This window comes from Hemiscyllium ocellatum, chromosome 24 (assembly GCF_020745735.1).
Source record: "Hemiscyllium ocellatum isolate sHemOce1 chromosome 24, sHemOce1.pat.X.cur, whole genome shotgun sequence".
Taxonomy (NCBI): Eukaryota; Metazoa; Chordata; class Chondrichthyes; order Orectolobiformes; family Hemiscylliidae; genus Hemiscyllium; species Hemiscyllium ocellatum.
In genome coordinates this window covers 47,288,053-47,315,114 of record NC_083424.1, presented here as the reverse complement: position 1 = coordinate 47,315,114, position 27,062 = coordinate 47,288,053, and the positions used below count along the sequence as shown (strand labels likewise).

Here is a 27,062-nt window from a genome sequence, read left to right as displayed (position 1 = left end):
CTATTTAGAGTTTTCAACCTCCCAAATGCAACACCTCACCCTTGTCTGGATTAATCTCCATTTGCCATTTCTCTGCCCAACTTTCCAAATGATCTATATCCTATTCTATCCTTTGACAACGTTCCTCACCATCTACAACTCTGCCAATTTTCATGTCATCTGCAAAATTACTAATCAGACCACCCATGTTTCTATCCAGATCATGTGTATATATGTTACAAGCAACAAAAACCCAACACTGAGCTTTGTGTAACCCTATTGGTCGCAATCAGAAAAATGCCCCTCCACAACTACCCTCTGTCTTCCAATTTGAATCCAGCTTGCCAACTCACCATGATTCCCATGTGACTTAATCTCGTGTACTAGCTTTCTATGAGGGATCTTATCAAATGCTTTAGTAAAGTCCATGTAGACAGCATCCACTGCCCCATCCTCATTAATCATCTTTGTCACTTCTTCAAGATGGCACCTCAGGATTGAGGGGCCAGATGACCTCTTCCTTCTGTTCTTATGTATCCTATTTTGCCAAGGTGCTACTTTTATTCTAAAATAGGTGTAGCTCAGTTGGCAGCGTGTCACCTCTGAGTCAGAGGTTTGGATTCAAGCACCAATTTAGAGGCTTGAGCATACAGTCCAGACTGACACTGCTCTGTCAGAGATGCTTCCTTTCAGATGAAATGTCATATTGAAACCATCCTTGCTTCTCGGGTAAGTATAAAGGATTTCGTGGAACTATTTCAATGAATTGTAGAGGTGTTTTTTTTCCTGGTATCCTGACGAGTGTTTATCCCTCAGTTGCCATCATTATCACATTTCTACCTTTGGAAGTCTGCTGTGCTTTCTACAACCATACTTGAGGGGCTATAAAGCACTTTGGGATTTTTTTTAAAGTTTGAAAAATAGAAAATGAATGAGAGTCTTTCTTTTGCACGCCTTCACAAGGGAGCTGGACCAGTTCTTGGCTGGGGCAGAGATCACATCCTATAAAAGGTAGGTGGATTAACAGTTAATGTGTACATTGCCAGTGTGATTTTTATTGAGTTGTTGTCAATGTCTAAGGCTAGTGGAGAGTTAGACAGCATCTAGTTGCAATACTTTATGCACCCCAAGTATTGGAGAGATATGATAGATCAGTCAGTCTTTTCCTGTGTGTCATTTGTTGTCAGTTCTTTCTTAATTTTGCATTAACTTTAGCACAGTCTAACACACTGATTTGTCTCGAACTCCGTGTGCAGGAGGGAAATCTTAACTCGCATTTGGCACACTATGCATTACAGTTTTGTTCAAATATATATCATGCTGCATGCAAAATGTGTGATGACAGCTCTGCCGTGAGGAAAGGCTTGATTAAATATACCGAATTACAGAATTTGTAATAAATATTCTAACTTGTTCATTAGCATAACTGATTGTCACAGTTTTCAGGCTGTGTTTAGTTTATAATTAGCTTATCAGTTTAGAAAGTTGGACATTTTTCATACTGAAATGTATCTCTATTTGGAAGTTTGAACTTTACTTCATTCTTGTCAGATACAAGTTGATATATATTTAAATATTCACAGTATTGTTTCCTGCCTATAAATTATCTCAGCTAAGTGCTTTTTGATTAAAATATACCGTAATGCTGTTACACTTGAGACCAACAAATCAGGCCTCTGAGTTACATTGCCAATCTCCGGGTAATTTTGTGTTAATCGTACAGCAGAATTTGACAATAATTATTATAAAATGCAAATTGATGGTTCTCCCTCCTCTTCATCACCTAAATTAGCACAACTGACATTGGTTGTAACAGACACTTGAACTGAATTTGAGGATGTGCTAGGCATGGAATTCTGTGGTGATTAGTGCCATATTATCTCTTATAATCTGCAGTGATGATTTTTAGCAACTTGAATATCTTTGCAAATGATTTGAGAGTTGATTGAGTGCAATGAAATAACCCCATGATTTCTGATGGTATCTAATCTTGATAGGATTACTGCCAGTTGACTTCTTGATGACAGATCTTGACAACAAATGAAAGCTTTTATGTTTAACTTCTTGCTAAAAGGACAGATTCTATTCTGTGTAGTAATGCTGCCAGGTGATGTGGAACACTATTTGTCTGTTGCTCTGCTGTTCGTCCTGTTCCCCTCTGTCTGCTGCTTATGAAACACGTGCACCCATACATCTGAAATGTTGACTGAAATACCAGAAAATCATATGGTAACTTGCGCAAAGCTGAGTCTGCAGTTTAAAGTTCAGAATGATATCAGGCTGAAATGCATTAATTTATAAGAACAGATTTCATGGGCAAGGAATGTATTTCCTTGAGTATAGGAGATTAAGGATTGTTTGTAATGAAGGTGTTTAATCTGATTTAAAGAAAATGTTAAGGGATGTATTGAAAAACTATGGGCCAATCAGAGTAATATCAGGGAGTAGCGTGTTTTGAGAAGATTTGAAGCTCAGATTTGGATGTATGATTGCTCGCTGAGCTGGAAGGTTCATTTCCAGACGTTTCATCACCATACTAGGTAACATCTTCAGTGGGCCTCCGGGCGAAGCACTGCTGATGATTCCTGCTTTCTATTGATATGTTTGGGTGTTTTTGGGTCAGTGTCACTTCCTGTGGTGATGTCATTTCCTGTTCTTTTTCTCAGGGGTGGTAGATGGGGTCTAACTCCGATGTGTTTGTTGATAGAGTTCCGGTTGGAATGCCATGCTTCTAGGAATTCTCATGCGTGTCTCTGTTTGGCTTGTCCTAGGATGGATGTGTTGTCCCAGTCAAAGTGGTGTCCCTCCTTATCTGTATGTAAGGATAGGGCATGTCACTTTGTGGCTAGTTGATGTTCATGTATCCTGGTGGGTAGTTTTCTGCCTGTTTGTCCAATGTAGTGTTTGTTACAGTTCTTGCATGATATTTTGTAAATGATATTAGTTTTGCTCGTTGTCTATATAGGGTCTTTCAAGTTCATTAGCTGCTGTTTTAGTGTGTTGGTGGGTTTGTGGGCTACCATGATGCCAAGGGGGGTCATTATTAGTACAGGGGGAGAAGTTGTTTGGCAGGTAATTGTCCAGTCTAATTGTAATCAATAGCTTTTAAATTCATGGGTGGCACAGTGGTTAGCACTGCTGCCTCACAGCGCATGAGACCCGGGTTCAATTCCCGCCTCAGGCGACAGACTGTGTGGAGTTTGCACGTTCTCCCCGTGTCTGTGTGGGTTTCCTCCGGGTGCTCCGGTTTCCTCCCACAGTCACAAAGATGTGCGGGTCAGGTGAATTGGCCATGCTAAATTGCCCGTAGTGTTAGGTAAGGGGTAAATGTAGGGGTATGGGTGGGTTGCGCTTCAGCGGGTCGGTGTGGACTTGTTGGGCCGAAGGGCCTGTTTCCACACTGTAAGCAATCTAATCTAATCATGAGTCTAGCCGGTCGGCTCAGTCATATATCCGGCAGGAAGGGTCCAACTGAATGGATTTGCAGGGAAGGGTCATCTGCTGGGGAACACTGAGTCAGGCAGCAGCTGGAGTCATGCTGAGCATTTGCAAGGCATACAACTATGTGGATAATAGATTAGGAGTGTACAGGCAGAGAAGGAATGGGTGACTGGCTGGTAGTCTAAGAGAACCAGTCAGGCAATTCAGGGGTCCCCGAGTGTATCTTACTTGCTAAGCAGTTTTCCACTTTGGATACTAGTGAAGGGCAATGATTTCTCAAAGGAATGCAACCAGACCAAGTTAATCTGGGCGCCTCAACTGTACAGGAGTGGAGGAAGAAGAGTGGGAGAATAATACTGGCAAGGGATTCCACAGATAGGTGATTCTGAGGCAGAAAGTATGACTCCGGGATGGTATGTTGCCTTGACGGTCCCAGGATCAAGGATACCAAGAAGGAACTGCATGGCAACCTTCTGTGGGAGGTTGGACTGCCCACATTGGTGCTAATGGCATAGTTCGGAATGGGGATGTGGTGTTGGAAGCAGATGTTAAGAAGGAAATGAAAAAGCATGACTTCACGTATAGTAATCTCAGGATTACACCCTATTCCACATACTAATGAACAGAGGATTAGGAGGATTAATTGATTGAACATGTGGTTGGAGAATTGCTGTAGATTAGACCACCTACAGTATGGAAACAGGCCCCTCAGCCCAACAAGTCCGCACCCACAAATATCCCTACATTTACCCCTCCACCCAACACCACGGGCAATTTAGCAAGGCCAATTCACCTGACCTGCACATCTTTGGACTATGGGAGGAAACCGGAGCACCCGGAGGAAACCCACACAGACACAGGGAGAACGTGCAAACTCCACACAGACAGTTGCCTGAGTCGGGAAATGAACCCGGGTCTCTGGCGCTGTGAGGCAGCAGTGCTAACCACTGTGCCACCGTGTCGTGTAGGTGGGAGGACGTTTGTTTTCTGAGGCATTGGCATCTGTTCTGGGACTGGTGTGACTTGTACAAATTGGACGAGTCACATGTTAACAGGACTGGAACTAATATCATCATTTCCTTCAGCTCCTCCTTCCTAAATGTCAAATATATTTAAATATTCAGTTCCTGGACTTCAGTGTGGTATTAACTGGGAGTTTAGAGAATCATGTCAAATTGGTAACTCAAAATCATGAGACACCTCATTCTGCAAATAGCCTGTATAAATCTAATGATCACTCATGCTGTGGTGGATGAGTTTCTAGAGTGTGGTAAGGATCATTTTGTAGAATAGTATATTAAGGATTACTTTTGTGTAGGAAATCTTCCAGAATTAAAAATCCAAGGGATTGGGGGGATGAGGAATTGAAGACATTTAGTATTAGCAAGAAGGTTGAAAAAATTAATGGGACTAAAGGCTGATAAGTCTGTGGTATCTGATACTCTACATCCCGGAGTGTTAAGAGAAGTAATTGTGGAACCAGAAGATACACAGGTGCTTATTCTTCCAAAATTGTATAAATTATGGAATGGTATGCCGACTGGAAAGTAGCTAATGTCGCCCCACAATTTAAGAAGGGAAGGAGAGAGAAAATGGGAATCGCAAACCTGTTGGCCTTGCGTCAGCAATAAGGAAAATGCTAGGGTCTGTTATGAAAGGATAGAGACCTGGATAACAATAACATGATTAGGCACAGTCCGTTTGGACTTATGGGAATTTAACAATATGGGAAAGCCACTTCGGATTACGATAAAGAGTATTGTTTTTAGCCGGCAATTTGGATACATTTGAAATTCTGTACCACAGTGAACTGTGAAAGTTCAGTCATTGAGTATATTTAAAGTAGAGATTGATAGATTTCTAAATACTAACGGTATAAAGGCATGTGAGGATACTGTGGAGAGAAAGGCATTGAAGTGGATCATCAGCTAGAATCTAATTGAATGGAAAAGCAGATTCAATGGACTGAATGATATACGCCAACTCTTATGTTTCTATTTAGTGTGCGAAATGAAGTTGAAATATCGATCAGCTATAATCTAATTAAATAGAAGAAAGAAGCTACAGTCAAGTGGCTTACTCCCTGTTCCTATCTTCAGAAAAGTAGAATGAGGCAGGCTGACCATTATTGGACTACATGACTTTGGAATCTGTCAGGAAGAGATTGGAACCTTACTTGCTGCACTGCACAGACATCTGGCGATGAGATGCATTTGTATCACATGTGCCCTCACCTCTCCTGAAACAGACTGGGGCTGGAGTTGGGGACACAACAAAAGCAAAAGCAGATGGATGATACTAGAAAGATAAAAATTTGAGAGAGAGATGGAGGAGTCTTCACCATAAATACAGAGCAGCAATCATCAGAGTTATTATTATTGATGAATCTGTGCAAGAAAAAGGGGGCTACACAGTGGTCAGCATTCTGCTTTCTAGAAAATCATTGATATGTTTTGACTTGTGAGCAAGAGAATGCCTGCTTCAGCTGATCCAATCAAATTCTGTCATTGGTGTTTAACAATGAGCTGAAAATGTCCTTCTTGGCATAAAGATTGAAGATGGACGGTGAAGAGCCTCCCCTCCTTTGGGAGTACTGTGCTCTAAATGACTTGCAAGACATTTGATTTCACATCATGCGTCCAGGAGGCTGCCAGTACATGTCTGGAATACAGAGTGACTCTTCATCATTCAGGGTGAAGGCAGAAGCTTTGGATTGTGACAGCAAAATAACTCCAGCATTACATAGACAGTGTCTAATACATATTAAAAATGCACAATCCAAAATCTGATTAAAGTGTTACAAACCAACCAACATATTTCAGTTCCAATTTTACTGAAATATTATAAAATAGTATAAATTATCAAAGCTTTGTTTTATAAATTAACATGTTAATTATTGAAAAGAGTATTTATGAGCTTGTTATACCTGCATAGTCTATGCAGGAGCAATTTGTCCTTTATCACAATGAGGGGTAATTTTGGAATTGGATGCTAGGTATTGGGGAGGTGATGGCCTAGTGGTATTATCACTGGACTGTTAATCCAGAGACCCAGGTAATGTTCTGGGGACCTGGGTTTGAACCCTGTCGGTGGCAGATGGTGGAATTTGAATTCAAACAAAAACAATTTGAATTAAGAATCTAAAGAGAAAATGAGGCCTGCATATACTGGAGATCAGAGTCAAAGAGTGTGGTGCTGGAAAAACACAGCAGGTCAGGCAGCACCTGAGGAGCAAGACAATCGACATTTCTGGCATAAGCCCTTCATTCCAGACCCACAACATGATTGACTCTTGACTACTCTCTGGGCTGGGCAATAAATTCTGGCCTTGCCAATGACACCCTCATCCCATGAATAAATTTTTAAAAAGGTATAAAATGGAGGTGTACAGCCACCCCTGTACACCTCTGCCAATATTCATTTCCATAGTCCCCAGTAGCACGAAATCATAATTACCTTCTTATTATATAATATATCCAGAAGCAGAATTTTCAAGGATGTATGCAGCAAGTTGAATGAGATATTGTCACATGAAATGTAATTTAATCTACTGCTGAACTGAAGCTCAATCTAAATCTAGTCTCCTGAATTATAATCTAACTTTCACTCAATCTAATCTGCTGTATTTGCTGATCACTGTGTGGTCTTTTCTACACTGGAGAGATAAAACGCAGGCTGGTCGATCACTTTGCGGAACAGCTAAGTTCTGGCCTCAAAATGACTGAGTTGCTGGTGATATAGAAGATGGTATCAGCAATAGCATTAGCAAATTTGCTGATGATACTAAGCTGGGTGGCAGGGTGAAATGTGATGAGGATGTTAGGAGATTACAGGGTGACCTGGACAAGTTAGGTGAGTGGGCAGATGCATGGCAGATGCAGTTTAATGTGGATAAATGTATGGTTATTCACTTTGGTGGCAAGAACAGGAAGGCAGATTACTACCTCAATGGAATTAATTTAGGTAGAGGGGCAGTACAGAGAGATCTGGGTGTTCTTGTACACCAGTCAGTGAAGGCAAGCATGCAGGTACAGCAGGTAGTGTAGAAGGCTAATAGCATGCTGGCCTTCATAACAAGAGGGATTGAGTATAGAAGCAAAGAGGTGCTTCTGCAGCTGTGCAGGGCCCTGGTGAGACCACACCTGGAGTACTGTGTGCAGTTCTGGTCTCCAAATTTGAGGAAAGACATTCTGGCTATTGAGGGAGTGCAGCGTAGGTTCACGAGGTCAATTCCTGGAATGGAGGTGTTACCTTACACTGAAAGACTGAAGCGACTGGGCTTGTATACCCTTGAGTTTAGAAGACTGAGAGGGGATATGATTGAGACATATAAGATTATGAAAGGCTTGGACACTGTCTGGCAGCAGGAAACATGTTTCCGCTGGTGGGTGAGAGCCGAATCAGAGGACACAGCTTAAAAATACAGGGTAGACCATTTAGGACAGAGATGAGGAGAAACTTCTTCACCCAGAGAGTGGTGGCTGTGTGGAATGTTCTTCCCCAGAGGTCAGTGGAGGCCCAGTCTCTGGATTCATTTAAGAAAGAGTTGGATAGAGTTCTCAAAGATAGTGGAATCGAGGGTTATGGAGATAAGGCAGGAAGCGGATACTGATTAGGAATGATCAGCCATGATCATATTGAATGGCGGTGCAGGCTCAGAGGGCTGAATGGCCTACTCCTGCACCTATTGTCTATTGTTACCTGTCACTTAAACACACCACCATGTTCTCTGGCCAACCTCTGTCTCGGGCTTGCTGCAGTGCTCCAGTGAGGCTGAGTGCAGGCTGGAAGAAAAATCTCATTTTCCACTGGGGACTCTGCAGCCTTCAGGACAGAATATCAAGTTTAATAACTTTAGAACCTGAACACCATCTTCCAGGTCCTTTATCCACTCCCACACCACAGGCCTTTTCATAACGTGTGCTACTTTTAGCATAACCAGCTCGTTTTCACCTATTTATTGTCACCATTAGAAGTTCTTCTCTCCCCCTGGCTTACTATTATCCATCCCTTTGCCTCATTGCCTTTCTTTTCCTCTGAGCTCTGACTCCACCTATCGCATATTCCTTTTTCCGATACAACCTTTCCCTAGCTACCGTCAATTCTGAAGGAGGAGCACCGGACTTCCAAGTCACAATAATGAGTGTTGATACAAAAGCATGACCATAAAGTCTGGCAACAGAGGGTGAGTTGTGGATAGGAATTGAATGTCCTGCAGAAATCCTAAATATAAATTCACACTCTAATGAGTTCACTTTGATTCTGATCACTCCAATTAACATTCTCTGCCCTTTAGAAAGTGAAATGTGACCTTGTTGAAACTAAAATATTTTGAGGAAACTTGAAGAAAATTTGTTCTACAAATCTTTTTGTAATTATATATTCGGAGAGTAGTGGAAGTTTCGTCATAAAGTACATTGAACAGTGTTGATAGGTTTTCGAACCTGAATTGACAAAGGCAGTGGGGGGTAAGGCAGGAAAGTAGAGTTAATCTACCTTAACTTGAATGATTAAAGCTAATCAATCATGAGTTCATGAACGGTAGAGCAGAAGAGAGGGATTGCTCCTAATAATACTTTGTGTTCTTATATCCTTCTCATTATCACGCTGCTACCTGAAGAGAGTGTAATATGTTTGTTTAATGATCGGTTGTCACACTGTGAGAGATGATGAGTAAATGCATATGTAGTTGCCAGATGGTTTGAGAGAGGGGAGAGAGACAGTGTAAATTGTTGAGGGGGAGACACTATATACTTCAGGCAGAAAAACTTTCATTGCTTTGAGTTTACTAATTCAAATTCACAGCATTTTTGATTGTGTAGACATTCTTCTTAATCCTACCTTTTTATTTGGTGCCTTCTTGGTTGCCTCACTTGAGGAGAGATATAGTTGTATTGCAAGCAGCTTAGAGGAGATTCAGTAGATTGACTTCAGAGATGAGTTTTGATTAGAGTGGTGCTGGAGAAGCACAGTAGGTCAGGCAGCACCCAAAGAGCAGGAAGAACCGACGTTTCGGCAAAAGTCCTTATTCCTGATGAAGGGCTTTTTGCCCAAAACGTCGATTTTCCTGCTCCTTGGATGCTGCCTGACCTGCTGTGCTTCTCCAGCACTACTCTAATCATGACTCTAATCTCCAGCATCTGCAGTACCCACTTCTTCCTCAGAAATGAGTTTGTCTTATGAAGAGAGATTGAACAGTTAAGGCCTATTCTGTCTAATATTTAGAAGGATGAAGGGGGGTGGAGGGTTGGGTGGGGGGGGGGGGAGGTGACATATTTCTGCTTGTAGGTCAATTTAGAATGAGAGGTCATAATTTTTAGGATGAGGAGTAGCACATTTAAAACTGAGATGAGGAGAAATTACTTCTCTCAGGGGCATGAATTTGTGGGAGTCACTAAGCCAGAGTGCGGTGGATGCTGGGACATTAAGTAAATTTTGAGGAGGAGGAAAATAATTTTTTAATTAGTAATTGAAGAGTTATGAGGAACAGGCAGAAAAGTGGAGTTGAAGCCCAAGGTGAGATCAGCCGTGATTGCTGTGAATTGTTGGTGCAACCCGGAAGGGCTGAATTGCCTTCTCCTGCTCTTAGTTCTTATCTTGGTCTGATGGAATTTGATCACATTCACAGCTGTGTTAGCTATACCGCCTCTAGTTACACAGTTCATTGGAGGAGTCAACAAATGCTCACAATGTAAACTTCCTCTCCCCCTTTTTATAGCTACAGGAGAAAGCATTCTTCAAATCAGTGAGCTTGTAGGAGAGATTTTAGTTTGCATGTTCCTGCCAGCCTTTTAACAATCCCAATTAGAGTTATTTGGCAGTGCAATATATCAATATCAACAGGACAGTTCTGGGCTCAAGGGCTACTTTGTAATTGGAGTACATCAACCAGCTGGAATCTCATTGGAATACTACGGAAGATTAGATTACTTAGTGTGGAAACAGGCCCTTCAGCCCAACAGGTCCACACCGACCCGCCAAAGCGCAATCCACACCGACCCGCCAAAGCGCAATCCACACCGACCCGCCAAAGCGCAATCCACCCAGACCCAATCATCTACATTTACCCCTTCACCTAACACTACGGGCAATTTACCATGGCCAGTTCACCTAATCTGCACACTCTCTTTTTTTGGATTGTGGGAGGAAACCGGAGCACCCAGAGGAAACCCACGCAGACACTGGGAGAATGTGCAAACTCCACACAGAGTCGCCTGAGGTGGGTCTCTGGCGCTGTGAGGCAGCAGTGCTAACCACTGTGCCACCGTGCTGTCACTTTAAAGCAATCGCCAATCCTGACACAGCACTGCAAACTTCGCTGGCTGGTCCACCTCAGCACTTACGCTTGGTCAGTGCGGAGATTGAACCCATGACCTTGGCGTAATTAGCACCATGTTCTAACCAGAAGATGCTAACCCTTAAATCGAGATCTGCATTACATTACAATGCAGTGATAGTTTCTTAGTCCATATTGGCTTTGGCCATTCTCCACAAGTGTGATCCAGTGCATTGCTGCCAATATGTTGAAAATAGCAAACTGGGAAGACATGGGGAGTGGGTGAAATCGGATGGCCCCACCCTAACACAATTCTTAAATAATCAAGATGTCTCTCCTGTTTGGTGACAAACAAAGGGTTCCTCAGATCGCCTTAAATTAATCATTTTTAATGGCAGGGATGTGCTGAATTGACTCCATGATTGATTATTGTCATTACCACAAGATACTATACAATGGTCTGGTTATTTTTCTTCTTCAGACAGTAGTAAGTTATGGTGTGTTTTATATTGATTTCTCTGGGGAGGCTCAGTGGTTGGCACCACTGTCTCAGTGCAGGGACCCAGGTTCGATTCAAGCCTTGGGCAACTGTCTGTGTGGGTTTCCTCCAAGTGATCCAGTTTCCTCCCACAGTCCAAAGGTGTGCAGGATGGGTGGCTTGACCATGCTAAATTATCCATCGGGTCCAGGGATATGTAGGTCAGTTGGACTAGCCATCAGGAATACTGTAATAGGGTAGGGGGTCGGTCTTTTTGGAGGGTTGGTGTGGACTGAATGGGCCAAATGGCCTGCTTCCACACTGTAGGGATTCTATGATGGAGCAAGGATCAGAAATGCTAAACAAAAGGGCCTCCCTGAAGTCCAGTGCAAGCAGCTGAGCTCAGGGCTCCATGGAGCATTGCTATGACTGTGACCATTAGGTTAGAATAGAGGAAAACAGTTACCTCTGATTAACCACTATGTAAGCACAAGTCATCACACGTTCATTTTAACAGTAAGGTTGTTGTAAAGGGCCTACTCCTGGGAGATGTCCAGACACCATTGGCTGCATCAATCTATTTGAATTCATTGGGTCAAATATCTCTGAATCATGTGAATCATAGTCATCATTGTAATATTTCAAGCAACTGATCTGTTTGGGATGGGTTTTCTTGTCATCAAAGGTCCAGTTCCATTCTATAAAATGGTGTTATGAAGAGGGAGTCTACCTGAATGTTGAATGTCCACATATTGTCTGTGGATGTCCTTTTGACTGAGGAGGATGTCAGCTCAGGGAGGGTTGTGGGTTTCTGTTTATCTTCATTCACCTGTACAGACTGATTCTTGACTCATACATCTTCAGGCACATTAGGCTAGACCAGTCCAAACCTGGAGATTATTTTCTAATCAACCTGTTCAGGGATATTATTACACACCTCTGGAGCAGGTGGGACTTGAACCCAGGCCTCCTGATTGAAGTAGGGACACTGCCAGTACACCTCAAAACTCTTAAAGTCCGAACTGGTAAGTTGACCATTTGGGATCGATCAATCAGTGCTCAGAATAAATGGGAGGTAGGATATCTGGCTAACTAAGTGCGGTTGTTATGAGTTTTGTTTTGGCAACATTCCAAGCCAGGCTAGATTTCTTGTCTACAGAATTGAACAGATTGGGAGTGTTTTGTAACCCTGGAGCAGAGTGAACAACACTAGCTCATCATCTGCAGTCATTGTTTTTACCATAGATAGACATGGTCTACAATGACTGCAGATGTCCTTTATTCCTGATGAAGGGCTTTTGCCCGAAACGTCGATTTCGCTGCTTGTTAGATGCTGCCTGAACTGCTGTGCTCTTCCAGCACCACTGATCCAGATGTCTATCTATGGTGTCAGTTTGGCACAGAGGTGGCTCAGTTTAGGAAGTGTTCTATCGAGGTGGATTTTAATGCTGACTCCAGAGGATATTTGATCTTTTCGATGAGTAACCACTGTCAAGAAGACTGCAAATAGTAAGGGAGCTGTCATAGATCCTGCCTTAGCCCTGTTTGGATTTTGAAGGCATCTGTTTCCCATCACTAATGTATCTGACTATTATGTTTTTAAAAATGTGCTGAAATAATGTTTTGTTCAGTGTGCCACTGGCAAGTTATGTTTGACAAATTGAACTTCGATTTGAATAGTTGTAATATGGCAACCAGTTTTCACACAGCAATCTCCCAAAAATAGCAATGGGTTAATGACCAGATAACTCACTTTAGCAATCATCTGTTGTATACAATTGATGGGAACCGTATTCCTATAGGGACTGCAGGAAGTGACTCATTCTATAGAGAGTTTTTTGTCTTGTGACTACTCCGTTTGGTCACTTGGAGCTCTTTTTCATCAGGCAGAATGGATAGTTGTTACACCAATCAATCTGACACATTGCTCCTCACATTCGATCTGCCCTAAACTTTCATTGAAGTGTCACTCCTTATTCTGACGTATGTTCCAGCCTATTTATGAATGAATAAGAAATGGTTTCTATTCCTGATGTGCACTGTTGATACATGAACACAAGTCTAGCTGAAAGCCATTATTTACAGCTCAGCAATAAGTTGGTACTTCCATTTGGAAAGACAGTGAGGATGAACAGCAGGAGATGGATATGTTATGAAGGAAGCGTTAGAGGTGCTTACTCAATTGGTCAGTTTCGATCACAGTACGTTTAATTGCAATACAATTAGAGACCTACAGTCTATGTCTCGCTTTGATAGTCATAAATCTGTACAGCATGGAAACAGACCCTTCAGTCCAACTTGTCCATGCCAACCAGATATCCTAAATTCATCTAGTCCCATTTGCCAATATTTGGCCCATATCCTTCCAATCCATTCCTATTCATCCAGATGCCTTTTAAATGTAATTGTTTAAATGTTGTACCTGCCTCCACCACTTCCTCTGGCAGCTCATTCCATTCACGCACCACCCTCTGTGTGAAAATGTTACCCCTTAGGGTCCCTTTTAAATCTTTCCCTTCTCATCTTAAAACTGTGTCCTCCAGTTTTGGACTCTGCTATCCTGGGGAAGAGACCTTGACTATTCACCCTATCTATGTCCTCATGATTTTGTAAACTTCTACAAGATCAACCCTCAGCCTCTGATATTCCAGGGAAAATAGTCCCAACCTATTTAACCTCTCTCTATAGCTCAAATCCCCTAACACTGGTAACATCCTTGTAAATCTTTTCAAATTTCACAACATCCTTCCTATAACAGGGGCACCAGAATTGAATGCAGTATTCCAAAAGTGGCCTAAACGATGTCATGTACAGCCACAACATGACCTCCTAACTCTTGTACTCAATACTCTGACCAATAAAGGAAAGCATACCAAACACCGCCTTCACTATCCAACTACCTGTCACTCTACTTTCAAGGAGCTATGAGCCTGCACTCCAAGGTCTCTTTGTTCAGCAACACTCCCTAGGACCTTACCATTAAGTGTATAAGTCCTGCCCTGATTTGCCTTTCCAAAATGCAGTACCTCACATTTATAGAAATTAAAGTATATTTGCCACTCTTTGACCCACTGGCCCATCTGATCAAGGTCCTGTTGTACTCTGAGGTCACCTCCTTGGCTGTCCACTACACCACCAATTTTGGTGTCATCTGCAAAATTACTAACTGTACCTCGTATGTTCACATCCAATTCATTTGTATCAATGACAAGAACCAGTGGACTCAGCACCGATCCTTGTGGTACACCACAGGTCACAGACCTCCAGTCTGAAAAGCAACTTTTGACCACCCTCTGTCTCCTAACTTTGAGCCAGTTCTGTATCTATAACTTTGCTAACCAGTCTGAGTTGCAGAATGCTGTTGAGTTGACCTTCCAGACCCGTTTGCTGTTTTTAAAGAATCTCTGCTTACCTTTCTATCAAAGTGTTGTTACACCTGTGGGAAATCTCTCCACATTATTTTACCAAAGTGGCAATGATAGTTTAGTAAAGAAACTGTTGGTTGAACCTTGGAGGTTTAGTTGAAAAGAGGCACTCTCCCTCATTCCCTGGGGTTTCCACCTTGTGGTGAGGAGAATCCCACCAGGGTATCAGTACATTTTGATTTGACATTCCACAGAGGAAATATTTGCAGAGGTTATATAGGAGCATCTCCGTGTTCCTTGTAACGTGTGTAGCAATTGATGCAGTGTGGACAGTGTTAATAAGGTATTTGGTTCCCACCACTGATTTTAATCAGCACATGGTTATCAAGGAAAATGAAAGTTGCAGTGTGTGCATTTTCCACTGTTTTCTAATGTATGTGCATTTAAATGCAGCGAGAGTGCGTCACGTGAAAGGGGAAACTAGTGATGAAGATGAGGAGACTGAATATTTCGATGCCATGGAGAATGCACCAGAATTTATTACAGTAACCACCGATCCCACAAAACACAGGCAAGTGATCATTTTGGAGAATTGATGGAATGGAGAGAGCAGGTCGATGTGAATGAAACACTGCACTGTCAAGACTGTACATGCAGACAGGAACACATGCACATGTGCAAACATTTAGAAACTTATCCATGTATAAACATACACATTTGAAGATGAACAAATTTCTTTAATGCAAAGTTCATTTCCTCAACCTGTCTACAGATCTTCAGTTGTCATATCTACACATTGATGCACTCCCAATACTTTGTGCAAGTTCTCAACTTTACACTCAGGCTTGAGGCCCCACAGTGACATCAAACTGCCACGTGAACAAACCATCCAGTTCACAACCAGTTTCTCTGCTGTGCTGCAGGTTCTGCTGTGCCAAGAAAGTCAATTCTTGATAGGGATCACATCCTGAATGATCATTTTTGAGAGTGAACTCAAGTAGTGTGTGTTTACAGGCTATTTAGTCCTGGAGTGCATCACAACTGAAGCCATCACTGCACTGAAATCAAACCAAGCCATTTTGCATGATTAGGAGCAGAAATCCTGATTCCTTTCATTCTAAACCCAGAGCCGGTTGGTCTAGCAACAGCAGCTGAGATCAAAACAGAGCTTCCGAATGTTTTGGTCCATGTACCTGAATCATTCTTAGACAATATCTTGGTCACTTGAGTAGCTTAGTTCTGTGATGAATCTATTGGTGTGTTTTCATTCAGGTTACAGAAGCACTGCAAGGATTAACTCACCTTTCAGTAGCATACTTGCTATGTTTTCTCAGAAAAGCAAAGCTTGCATTTAGATTAGTATCTTTCAGATTCCAGATTTTACCAAAGCTCTTTACATCTAATGCAGTACTCTTGGCGTCAGTACTATTATAATGCAGGAAATGCAGCAGCCAATTTGGGCATAGTAAGATCCCACAATCAACAATCCGATACTGGTTAGGTGTTGAAATAGTGCCACATGGTCTGCACCAAGGAGGGGCTTTGGCTTAATGTTACTCTTGAAAGGTGGCAACTAGAACACCACAGTGCTTCTTTAATACCTCTCTTGAATGTCACCTTTGACTTTGGGCACTTAAACCCCTGAAGCAGCTCTTGAACTCAGTTGATCAGGGAAGGGATCCTCCCATTCCTACCCTCTCTGGTTTTGCATGACTTCAGTCTCTGTGTAGCGCCCCCCCCCAAGCAAGTAGAGATATACGGTAAATGTTGCCTTTGCAGCATCAACCACGTGCCAAGAACTAATATGTTATGCTTAGCCCTGAGTATAAATGCTGGCATTCCTGTGTTTAGATCTCTTGACTTGTGTTTATGTGCAGGCGTACAGGAAGTAATATCAGTGGAACCAGCAGTGATCAGACTGAAACCTGGAACCTGGATGACCATGTGAGTAAAAGCTATCTGACCTCCCTCCTCCCTGCAACAGCCCCCATTACCCTGGAAACATTAGAAGGGAAAACGTTTCAAATCCAAACTCCCAGTGGGGAGTTTCACCAACTGAGAGCTGACTTAAATCAACAGTTATACAGTCAATGGTGTACATACACCCAGATTCACAAGAATGGGAAGAGTTTGGGTCCCATCCAATGTTGCTCTCTGTTGGCTGGTAAAAATTGGTGGTCATTAGTTGATCATGAAACATTGGATGACCACTTACTGGAGTCCTTGTTGTATGGGTCTCTAGCAGATTAACCTACTAGAGAAGGCGCAAAACTTGACCTACGCTTGAGAAATAAGGCAGGGCCAGTGACTGAGGTGTCAGTGGGGGAACACTTTGGAGCCAGCGATCAAAATTCTATTAGTTTTAAAATAGTGATGGAAAAGGATAGACCTGATCTTAAAAATTGAAGTTCTAAACTGGAGGAACACCAACTTTGACAATATAAGGCAAGAACTTTCGAAAGCTGATCGGGTGCAGATGTTCGCAGGTAAAGTGACTGCTGGAAAATGGCCTTCTAAAATGAGATGAGAGTCCAGAGAAAGTGCATTTCTGTGAGGGTGAAAGGCAAGGCTGTTGGGTGTAGGGAATGCTAGATGACCAGATAAATTGAGATTTGGTGAAGAAAAAGAAGGAAGCCATTGTCAGGTATAGACAAGATAGATCGTGTGAATTCTTAGAGTATAAAGGCAGTAGGAATATACTTAAGGGAAATCAGGAGAGCAAAAAGGGGACATGAGATAGCTTTGGCAACTAGGGTAAAGGAGAATCCTAAGGGACTCTATAAATACATTTAAGGACAAAAGGGTACCTAGGGAGAGAATAGGGCACCTCAAAGATCAGGAAGGTAGCCTATCTGTGGAATCGCAGGACATGGGAGAGATACTAAATGAGTATTTTGCATCAGTGTTTACTATGGAGAAGACATGGAAGATAGAGAATGTGGAGAAATAGATGGTGACATCTTGAAAAAAATATCCATATACAGAAGAGGAAGTGCTGGATGTCTTGAAACACAAGTGGATAACTCCCCAGGACCTGATCAGGTGTATCCTAGAATTCTGTGGGAAACTAGGGAAGTGATTGCTGGGTCCCGTGTAGAGATATTTGTATCATCGATAGTCACAGCTGAGATGCTGGAAGACTGGAGGTTGGCTAATGTGATGCAACTGTTTAAAAAAGGTGGTAAGGACAAGCCAGGGAACTGTAGACCAGTGAGCCTGACATCGGTGGTGGGCAAGTTGTTGAAGGGAATCCGGAGGTACAGGATTTACAGGTATTTGGAAAGACAAGAATTGATCAGAACAAGTCAACATGGCTTTGTGCATGGGAAATAATGTCACCCTAACTTGATTGGTGGTACTTCAAAAAAAAACTCAGAGGATTGATGAGGACAGAGCAAGGGGTGTAATCTATATGGACTTGAGTAAGGTGTTCGACAAGGTTCCTCATGGTAGCATGGAATACATGGAGAGCTAGCCATTTGGATATAGAACTGGTTCAAAGGTAGAAGATAGAGGGTAGTGGTGGAGGGTTGGAGGCCTGTGACCAGTGGAGTGCCACAAGGATCGGTGCTGGATCTCCATTTAGATAAATGATTTGGATGTGAACATAGGAGGTATAGTTAGCAAGTTTGCAGATGACCCCAAAATTGGAGCTGTAGAGGACAGCAAAGAAGGTTACCTCAGAGTACAATGGGATCTGGATCAGATAAGGCAATGGACCGAGGAGTGGCAGATGGAGTTTAATTTAGATAAATGAGGTGCTGCACTTTGGAAAGGCAAATCAGGGCAGGACTTATACACTTAATGGTAAGGTCCTGAGGAGTATTGCTGAAGAAAGAGACCTTGGAGTGCAGGTTTATAGCTCCTTGAAAGTGGAGTCTCCGGTAGGTAGGATAGTGAAGAAGGTGTTTGGTTTGCTTTCCTTTTTTTGTTCAGAGCATTGAGTACAGGAGGTGGAAGGTCATGTTGCGGCTGTACAGGACATTGGTGAGGCCACTTTTTGACTATTGTGCTCAATTCTGGTCTCCCTCCTATGGGAAGGATGTTGTGAAACTTGAAAGGGTTCAGAAAAGATTTACAAGGATGTTGTCAGGGTTGGAGGTTTTGAACTATAGAGAGAGGTTGAATAGGCTGGGGCTATTTTCCCTGGAGTGTTCGAGGCTGAGGGGTGACCTTATAGTGGGTGGCACGGTGGCACAGTGGTTAGCACTGCTGCCTCACAGCGCCGGAGACCCGGGTTCAATTCCCGACTCAGGTGACTGACTGTGTGGAGTTTGCATGTTCTCCCCGTGTCTGCGTGGGTTTCCTCTGAGTGCTCTGGTTTCCTCCCACAGTCCAAAGATGTGCGGGTCAGGTGCATTGGCCAGGATAAATTGCCCGTAGTGTTAGGTAAAGGGGTAAATGTAGGGGTATGGGTGGATTGCGCTTCAGCGGGTCGGTGTGGACTTGTTGGGCCTGTTTCCACACTGTAAGTAATCTAATCTAATCTAATCTTATAGTGGTTTATGCAATCGTGAGGGGCATAGATAGGATAAATAGACAAGGTATTTTTTTCCTGGATTGGGGGCATCCGAACTAGAGGGCATAGGTTTAGGGTGAAAGGGGAAAGATTTAAAAGGGACCTAAGGGGCAACGTCTTCACGCGAAGGGTGGTGTGTGTATGGAATGAACTGCCAGAGGAAATGGTGGCGGCTGGTACAATTACAATATTTAAAAGGCATCTGGATGGGTATATGAATAGGAAGGGTTTGGAGGGATATGGGCCAAATGCTGGTAAATGGAACTAGATTAGATCAGGATATCTGGTGAGCATGGACGAGGTGGACTGAACGGTCTGTTTCCATGCTATGTATCTCTGTGACTCAAATTGTGCAGGATGTAAAATGCATGACGATTAACAAATGACAAATCAATTGTACTATTGTCAGTCCTTGGAATTCTGAATACCAGGCAAGTGAAACGATCCTGGCTGAATATGGCTCCCTTTACAATGAGATCATACAACAATTTAACACAGTCAGTTTGATAGCCATTGTTAGTAAACACTCCTTATTGTAAACTCCCCATTGCTATTCTCCCTTTATGACCAAGTCTCTGCGTGCTCCAAGAAGCCACGTCCAAGAATGTGGATTTTTTTCTTGTTCCTCTGTAAAGGATTTGCCGTTTAATTGTATGGAATATGAGATGGCACCATTACTGGGACTCGTGAAACAATTGTCATAAAAATCCATATGCTTCACTGTTGCCTTTTAAGACAGAAATCTGATGTCCTTGGTCTGGCCTGCATGTGGAAACTAGACCCACAACAGTGTGGTTCACTCTTAACTGCCCTTCGTTAATTGAAGGGCAGTTCAGGATGGCCAGCAAATGGTGTCCTTGCCAGCAACCCCTGCATCTCATGTAGGGTTCTTTATAAAAATTCAGAATCGCAATGACTGACAGCAGTGTTCTATCTTGTATCGATTTGCACCTTTTTAATTTCCATGCATTTCAAACCCTGCATGCTTCATCTGCTAGAAAGACTGCAGACTAATCCAAAACCCTCTGATTAAGAGCTGTGGAATTTTACTCACTGCAAAGTACACAGCATGTAATCCCTCAGGATTATTTAACTTCAGCTGCTTTGGTTTCATTGCAGAGTTTTTAGGTGCAGTTTCCGAGACCCTGAAACTGGACCTTTTGAGTGCAGTGAGCATAGCTTCAGAATTACACTATTCCCATTTTCCATTTGCCCTAGACTTCTTCATGAGTATCTTCCAATCCCATGACTTCTCCCACCTGGGGCACCACTAATGCAAGTTCTCCTCCAAGCTACATTCTATTCTGGCTTAGAACTATGCTGTACTGCCATTTCTTCAGTCCCTGAATCAAAATCCTGGAACTCTCTTCTTGACAGCACTGTGAATGACCCAATACCACAAGGGATCCAACTAGCAACACCCACATTCCATTCATGAATATAGAAAAATCACACTGTAATAATAGTTGCCTTAACTTTGAGGAATGCAAAATAATGACTTCATTGTTTCTCACTAAAATTTGTCTTAGAAATGTTATTCCCATGTAAGGTGACTACAATATGTGCCTTAGTCTGTTCAATGTGCCTGGACATTGAGTACCATTGTAACGTACATGTAACACTGTATACTGCTGTATTTGTTCATCACATTAAACACTGGATTCACCAGCACATTGAATGGAGGAGGAGGAACGTACCTGGGATTAACAGCAGGATGATACCAGAGGTTAACCAGCAAATTCTCCAGAACCAAGATAAAGGGTACACTGTGCAGCATCCCTCAGTGTAACACCCCTATCACTTAAACAATCATTTTTGCACAGTTCTTGTCCTTACTCTATTAGGCCCAGCATTCTAACATACCTATTACTGTAATAAATACTCATTGTAATTGTCTCAAACAGCAGCTCTTCTTTTGACACCAGTGAGCTGCTAATTGTGCAATATCAATCTCATCAATTTTTTGTTTGCTGGGTGTTTATGTTGTGATCAATAAGCTCCTTAAATAATAACGACCTGCCTTTGCGGAGAGAATCTTTTATAAGCTAGCCAAACTTCATATCAAATGTTGAAATATAACCCATTACTTCCAGTATGAAACTGAGCCCCGTGACCCACAGCTGTAGACAATGTCACTTTGCCCTTAACCAAGGGCAAAGTTGTATCCTGTAGATTCTGTGGTAGGAATATTAATTTATCAAACTAGAACCTATATGTGCAAATTTGCTTGGTCCTACACTTTAACACTGAAAGACTAATTTCTGTTCCTGAGACTGCACTTTGTTTGTATCAGTAGCAACTCTGCTTTGTTAATGCTCCACATATTCGCCTGAATACATTTTCCTTATCCCTTGTTAGTCATTCTGTTCCTCTGCCTGCAGGTTTTTGAGTGTCAGCACCAAGCTTCCTTCAGTGCATCAACAAGAGGAGAGGCAAAGCCTTCCAGAAAGAGACGGAATCAAATCCCAGACAAGCCCAATTACAGCATTAACCTTTGGAGCATAATGAAAAACTGCATTGGGAAGGAGCTGTCGAAGATTCCCATGCCTGTAAGTAATTTAATTCTTTGCCTGAAAATTACATAGTCCCAACCCCTTGCCCCCATAGCTAAGAGTGGGCAGAAACCTATCGATGTTCTGTATCACTCCATCAGTGTGTTCCAGGCTGTATTCCTAGTCCTTGCTACGTCATGTACTTTTGTTGAGAAGCGAGTGTGATTGAATGTCAGATGTGGCCCAAATTGGACTTAGCCACAAATACTACACAGTCCAGATATTTTATACCCGTTGCTTTGGCTAATTCTTGAAGAATGGCCACTCAACCATAGAGGCTAAAGAAGGATTAATACGTAGGGTGTCCTCACTGAAAGTTGGAGTTGCATCCCTGAAAATTTCAACTTTAAGTGAAAATCCAAAGTGAAGCGATGATTCCTATGGGAATCAATGTTAAAACTGAAGAAAGGTTCCGTTGACCCTTCCTTAGCAGACAATAAAAATTCTACCCAGACACTTCAAACTGAAGTGCAGTACTTTAAATTACAAAACTATTACAGTGGTAAATTAAACAACTGAAAGTATATTTTTCCATTATATAATTCAATTGAAATTCTCCATACTTATACCTCCTGCAATGGTCCTTCCAAGATAGTGGCAGTGCCGGGGCAGCCTAAGGTCTGCACCAGTGACACAATGAGTACTTTGATCTTTAGAACATTGGGCTTCAGAGCATCTGCTTAAACCATTCCTTGTTCCCAAATGTATAGTGGGGCCAGAGCTCAGTGATGTCTTCACATGCCCCACTTGTTGGCTGCACAGGCCCATTCCTTGGTGGGGCCTGTGCTTCTTAGCTAGCTGTGGTGCCTTGGCCTCCTGACCAGCTGGCTGGCAGGTTGTGGCTGGGCTCAGCAGCATTCCTTCCCATGCTGAGCTCGATCATGGTGGGCATCCTGCAGCTGGTGGTGGGGGCAGGGGTGCTGCTGAAGTTGGAAATGGCGGGTGTCTCGTGTGTCAGAGGAACAGGGCTACTTCTGAGTTAGGTCATGAATGATTCCCAGCTAGGGTGGTTTCATCATATTTGGCTAAGTTTGAGGGTGGTGGGGGCTTCTGAAGGGCAGAGGGAGGTTTCCTTCAGACGTAGGACCAGGGCGTAGCGAGATACTGAAGAATCATAGAATGTGGAGGGCGTCCATTTAGCTCATCGACCCAACACCAACCATCCAAAGAGCATCCCACCCAGACCCTATCCCCATAACCTCGCATTAATGATGGCCAATCCATTTATCCTCCACATCCCTGGACACTGTGGGCAATTTATCATGGCCAAAATATCTAATCTTCACACCTTTGAACTGTGGGAGGAAACCAGAACACCAAAGGAAACCCACAAGAGACATGGGGAATATGTGCAAACTCCACAGACAGCCACCCAAGGGTGGAATCGAACCCAGGTACCTGGTGCTGTGCAGTGCTAACCACTAAGCTACTGTGCCACCCTTAAGTGAAAGGCAGTTTCTTTTTCCATTTACTTCTCTCTGGAAATGTTTGTGAATTCTTCTAGTTTTTACAGGTCTTGTCATTCTGTCTGTACAGTATGTGGCGTATGCTGGAAGGGCAGACTGAATTACATGGGTCTAAAAAGGTTGCTGAGAGAGCAAGTGCTGTTGTAATCGTTGAGCAAACGACTGCTCTGTTACACCTCCACTAATTCTTTGCTTGCAAACTGCAGATTATCGTGTCACGAAAAATTAATTGTTAGTCATATCAAAGTAATAAGAGGTTCATTTTGCGAGGTTCTCTTGCTTCCAGAGGCAGAATTGGACAGATTAAAGAGTCTGTGAATGAAATATATTACTAAACAATGACTTAGTGAATCACAAATCACAAGTCCAAAGAGCCCAGAGTTGTTGAGGAAACTGTATCTCCTTTTCATCACTCCACTATCTGCTGACTTTCTCATTACCTTCAATAAGGGACAGCATTACAGCTGTACATAGGGAGGAATTTCCTGGAAGTACATCCAGGGAAGTTATTTAGGTGTAGCTGAAAAATAAGAAAGGGGTGATCACCTTAGTGGGATTATATTATAGACACTCTAATAGTCAGAGGGAAATTGAGAAACAAATTTGCAAGGAGATTTCAGTTATCTGTAAGAATAATAGGGTGGTTATCGTAGGGGATTTTAACTTTCCAGACATTGACTGGGACTGCCATAGTGTTAAGGGTTCAGATGGAGAGGAATTTGTTAAATGTGTACAAGAAAATTTTCTGATTCAGTATGTGGATGTAGCTACTAGAGAAGGTGCAAAACTTGACCTACTCTTGGGAAATAAGGCAGGGCAGGTGAATGAGGTGTCAGTGGGGGAGCACTTTGGGGCCAGCGACCAGAATTCTATGTTTTAAAATAGTGATGGAAAAGGATAGGCCAGATCTAACAGTTGAAGTTTGAAATTGAAGGAAAGCTAATTTTGACGGTATTAGGCAAGAACTTTCAAAAGCTGATTAGGGCTAGATGTTCACAGGTAAAGGGACGGCTGGAAAATGGGAAGCCTTCAGACATGAGATAACGAGAGTCCAGAGACGATATATTCCTGTGAGGGTGAAAGGAAAGGCTAGTAGGTATAGGGAATGCTGGATGATGACTAAAGAAATTGAGAGTTTGATTAAGAAAAAGAAGGAAGCATCTGTCAGGTATAGACAGGATAGATCAAGTGAATCCTTAGTCCTTAGAAGAGTATGAAGACAATAGGAGTATACTTAAGAGGGAAATCAGGTGGGCAAAAAGGGGATATGAGATAGCTTTGGCTAATCGGGTTACCAAAGGAGAAACAAAATAAGAGAACCCAAAGGATTTTTATAAATACATTAAGGACAAAAGGGTAACTAAGTAGTGAATAGGACCCCTCAAAGATCAGCAAGGCAGCCTTTGTGCGGAGCCACACGAGATGGGGGAGATACTAAACAAGTATTTTGCATCAGTATTTACTGTGGAGAAGGACATGAAAGGATGTGAAATTCATGGTGACATCTTGAAAAATGTCAGTATTACAGAGGAGGAAGTGCTGAATGTCTTGAAATGCATAAATGTAGATAAATCCCTAGGACCTGATCAGTACTCGAGAACTCTGTGGGAAGCTAGGGAAGTGATTGCTGGGCCTCTTGCTGAAATATTTTTATCTTCAATAGTCTCAGATAAGGTTCCAGAAGACTGGAGGTTGGCTAACATGGTGCCATTAATTAAGAAAGGTGGTAAGGACAAGCCAGGGAACTATAGACCGATGAGCCTGATGTCAGTCATGGGTATGTTGTTGGAGGGAATCCTGAGGGACTGGATTTTCACATATTTGGAAAGGCAAGGACTGATTAGGGATCATCAGCATGGCTTTGTGTGTGGGAAATCATGTCTCACAAACTTGATTGGGCTTTTTGAAAAAGTAACAAAGAGAATTGATATGGGTAGAGCGGTAGATGTGATCTTTATGGACTTCAGTAAGGCATTCAACAAGGTTCCCATGCGAGTCTGGTAAGCAAGGTTAGATCTCCTGAAATACAGGGAAAACTCACCATTTGGCTCAAAAGTAGAAGACAGAGGGTGGTGGTGGAGGATTGCTTTTCAGACTGGAGGCCTGTGACCAGTGGAGTGCCACAAGGATCAGTGCTGGGTCCTCTACTTTTCGTCAGTAATATAAATGATTTGGATGTGAGCATAAGAGGTACAGTTAGTAGGTTTGCAGATGGCACCAAATTGGAGGTGTAGTGGACAGCGAAGAAGCTTACCTCAGATTACAATGGGATTTTGACCAGATGGGCCAATAAACAGATGGAGTTTACTTTAGATAAATACGAGGTGCTGCATTTTGGGAAAGCAAATCTTAGCAGGACATATATACTTAATGGTAAGATCCTAGGGAGTGTTGCTGAACAAAGACCTTGGAGTGCAGGTTCATAGTTCCTTGAAAGTAGAGTCGCAGGTAGATAGGATAGTGAAGAAGGCGTTTGGTATTGGTCAGAGTATTGAGTATAGGAGTTGGGAGGTCAGGTAGCAGCTGTACAGGATGTTGGTTAGGCTACTCTTGGAATATTGCGTGCAATTCTAGTCTCCTTCCTGTTGGTAGGATGTTGTGAAACTTGAAAGGGTTCAGAAAAGATTGACAAGGATGTTTTCAGGGTTGGAGGATTTGAGCTATAGGGAGAGGCAAAATAGGCTGGTGCTGTTTTCCTTGGTACTGAGGGGGGTGACCTCATAGACATTTATAAAATCATAAGGGGCATGGATAGGGTAAATAGACAAAGTCTTTTCCCTGAGGTGGAAAAGTCCAGAACTGGAGAGCATAAGTTTACGGTGAGAGGGGAAAGATATAAAAGGAACCTCTAAGGGGCAACCTTTTAATGCAGAGGGTGTTACGTATATGGAATGAGCTGCCAGAGAAAGTGGTGGAGGCTGGTACAATTGCAACATTTCAAAGGCATCTGGATAGGTATGTGAATAGTAAGGGTTTGGAGAGATATGGGCCTAGTGCTGGCTAATTAGGTTGGGCTATCTGGTCAGCATGGACAAGTTGGACCAAAGTGTCTGTTTCCACGCTGTATGTTTCTATGACGCAAATAGAGGATAACCAGGCAATGCCTATTAGGTAAATAGCTGCCAAGATCCTCCTCTTCTGAGTGGGTTTTGAGGGTATATTTACTGTAGAATGGTGGAGGTAAACCATTAGGTCAGAAGGGCTTATTATCTGAAACAAGGTGTATGTGTTGCAACAGAACAATCAAATGCAAGTTACATCAGTAAGATAGACTTGATTACTGGCACTGTTGGGAGTCCTCGGATAAAAATCTAAGCATTTTCAGTCCCTGAGATGTCCTTCCTTTCCCCACCCAACTCTTTATGGCATTAGCAGAGTGGGTGGAGCTTAGTGCAGTCTTCAGCTTTAGCACTTTCAGGCCATTATTTCTACAACAGTTGAGAATTTGGATTGTTCTTCAGGTTGCTGCATTGGGTGAAATGGAGAAGGGAATTGGACTGATTTCTCCACCATTAGAGCCATTATCGAGAGGATGTTGAATTCCGATTTTGATCCTATCATTGTTGCTGAGATCACTAGTCCCTGAAGGGATCTGATTCTTGCTGACATGGCATTTCACACTGTGTGGGTCATTTCTTCGCAAAAATCTTTGAAATTCCAATCGACAATTTCCCTACAAGAGTTGAGGAACTGTTGTGTTTCCAAGTCCCTTTACATAAACTCACCAGTCACACACTAGGCCAGTAAACTATAATAGAGATTTTTTTTGGCACACTTCAACTGGTATACATGTTACTGAATGCTTCAACAGACAAACCGACTCAAGGATTCTGCAACAATATCTACACCGTCAGCTGTCTCCTAGTCACATGTTACTTTATATCCTGGTTCCTTGAATATTTGCATATTCTATTGTAGTGGTATTACTACAGGGAACTGGCTATGGCAGTAATTCAAGATGTGCTGTATTTTAGGTATGCTTTAGC

At 42.5% G+C, this 27,062-nt stretch overlaps 1 protein-coding gene across 5 annotated transcripts in view; it reads left to right on the top strand.

Annotated features, from left to right (window-relative positions):
* LOC132827185 (oxysterol-binding protein 2-like) overlaps positions 1–27,062 on the top strand; it is a 345,989-nt gene that overhangs the window by 273,973 nt on the left and 44,954 nt on the right. For all 5 annotated transcript variants that reach the window (XM_060843759.1, XM_060843758.1, XM_060843757.1 and 2 more), the window contains 3 exons: positions 14,993–15,110; positions 16,417–16,483; positions 21,440–21,607. In XM_060843759.1, coding sequence (XP_060699742.1) covers positions 14,993–15,110; positions 16,417–16,483; positions 21,440–21,607 — 353 coding nt within the window. The remainder of the gene's footprint in view (positions 1–14,992; positions 15,111–16,416; positions 16,484–21,439; positions 21,608–27,062) is intronic.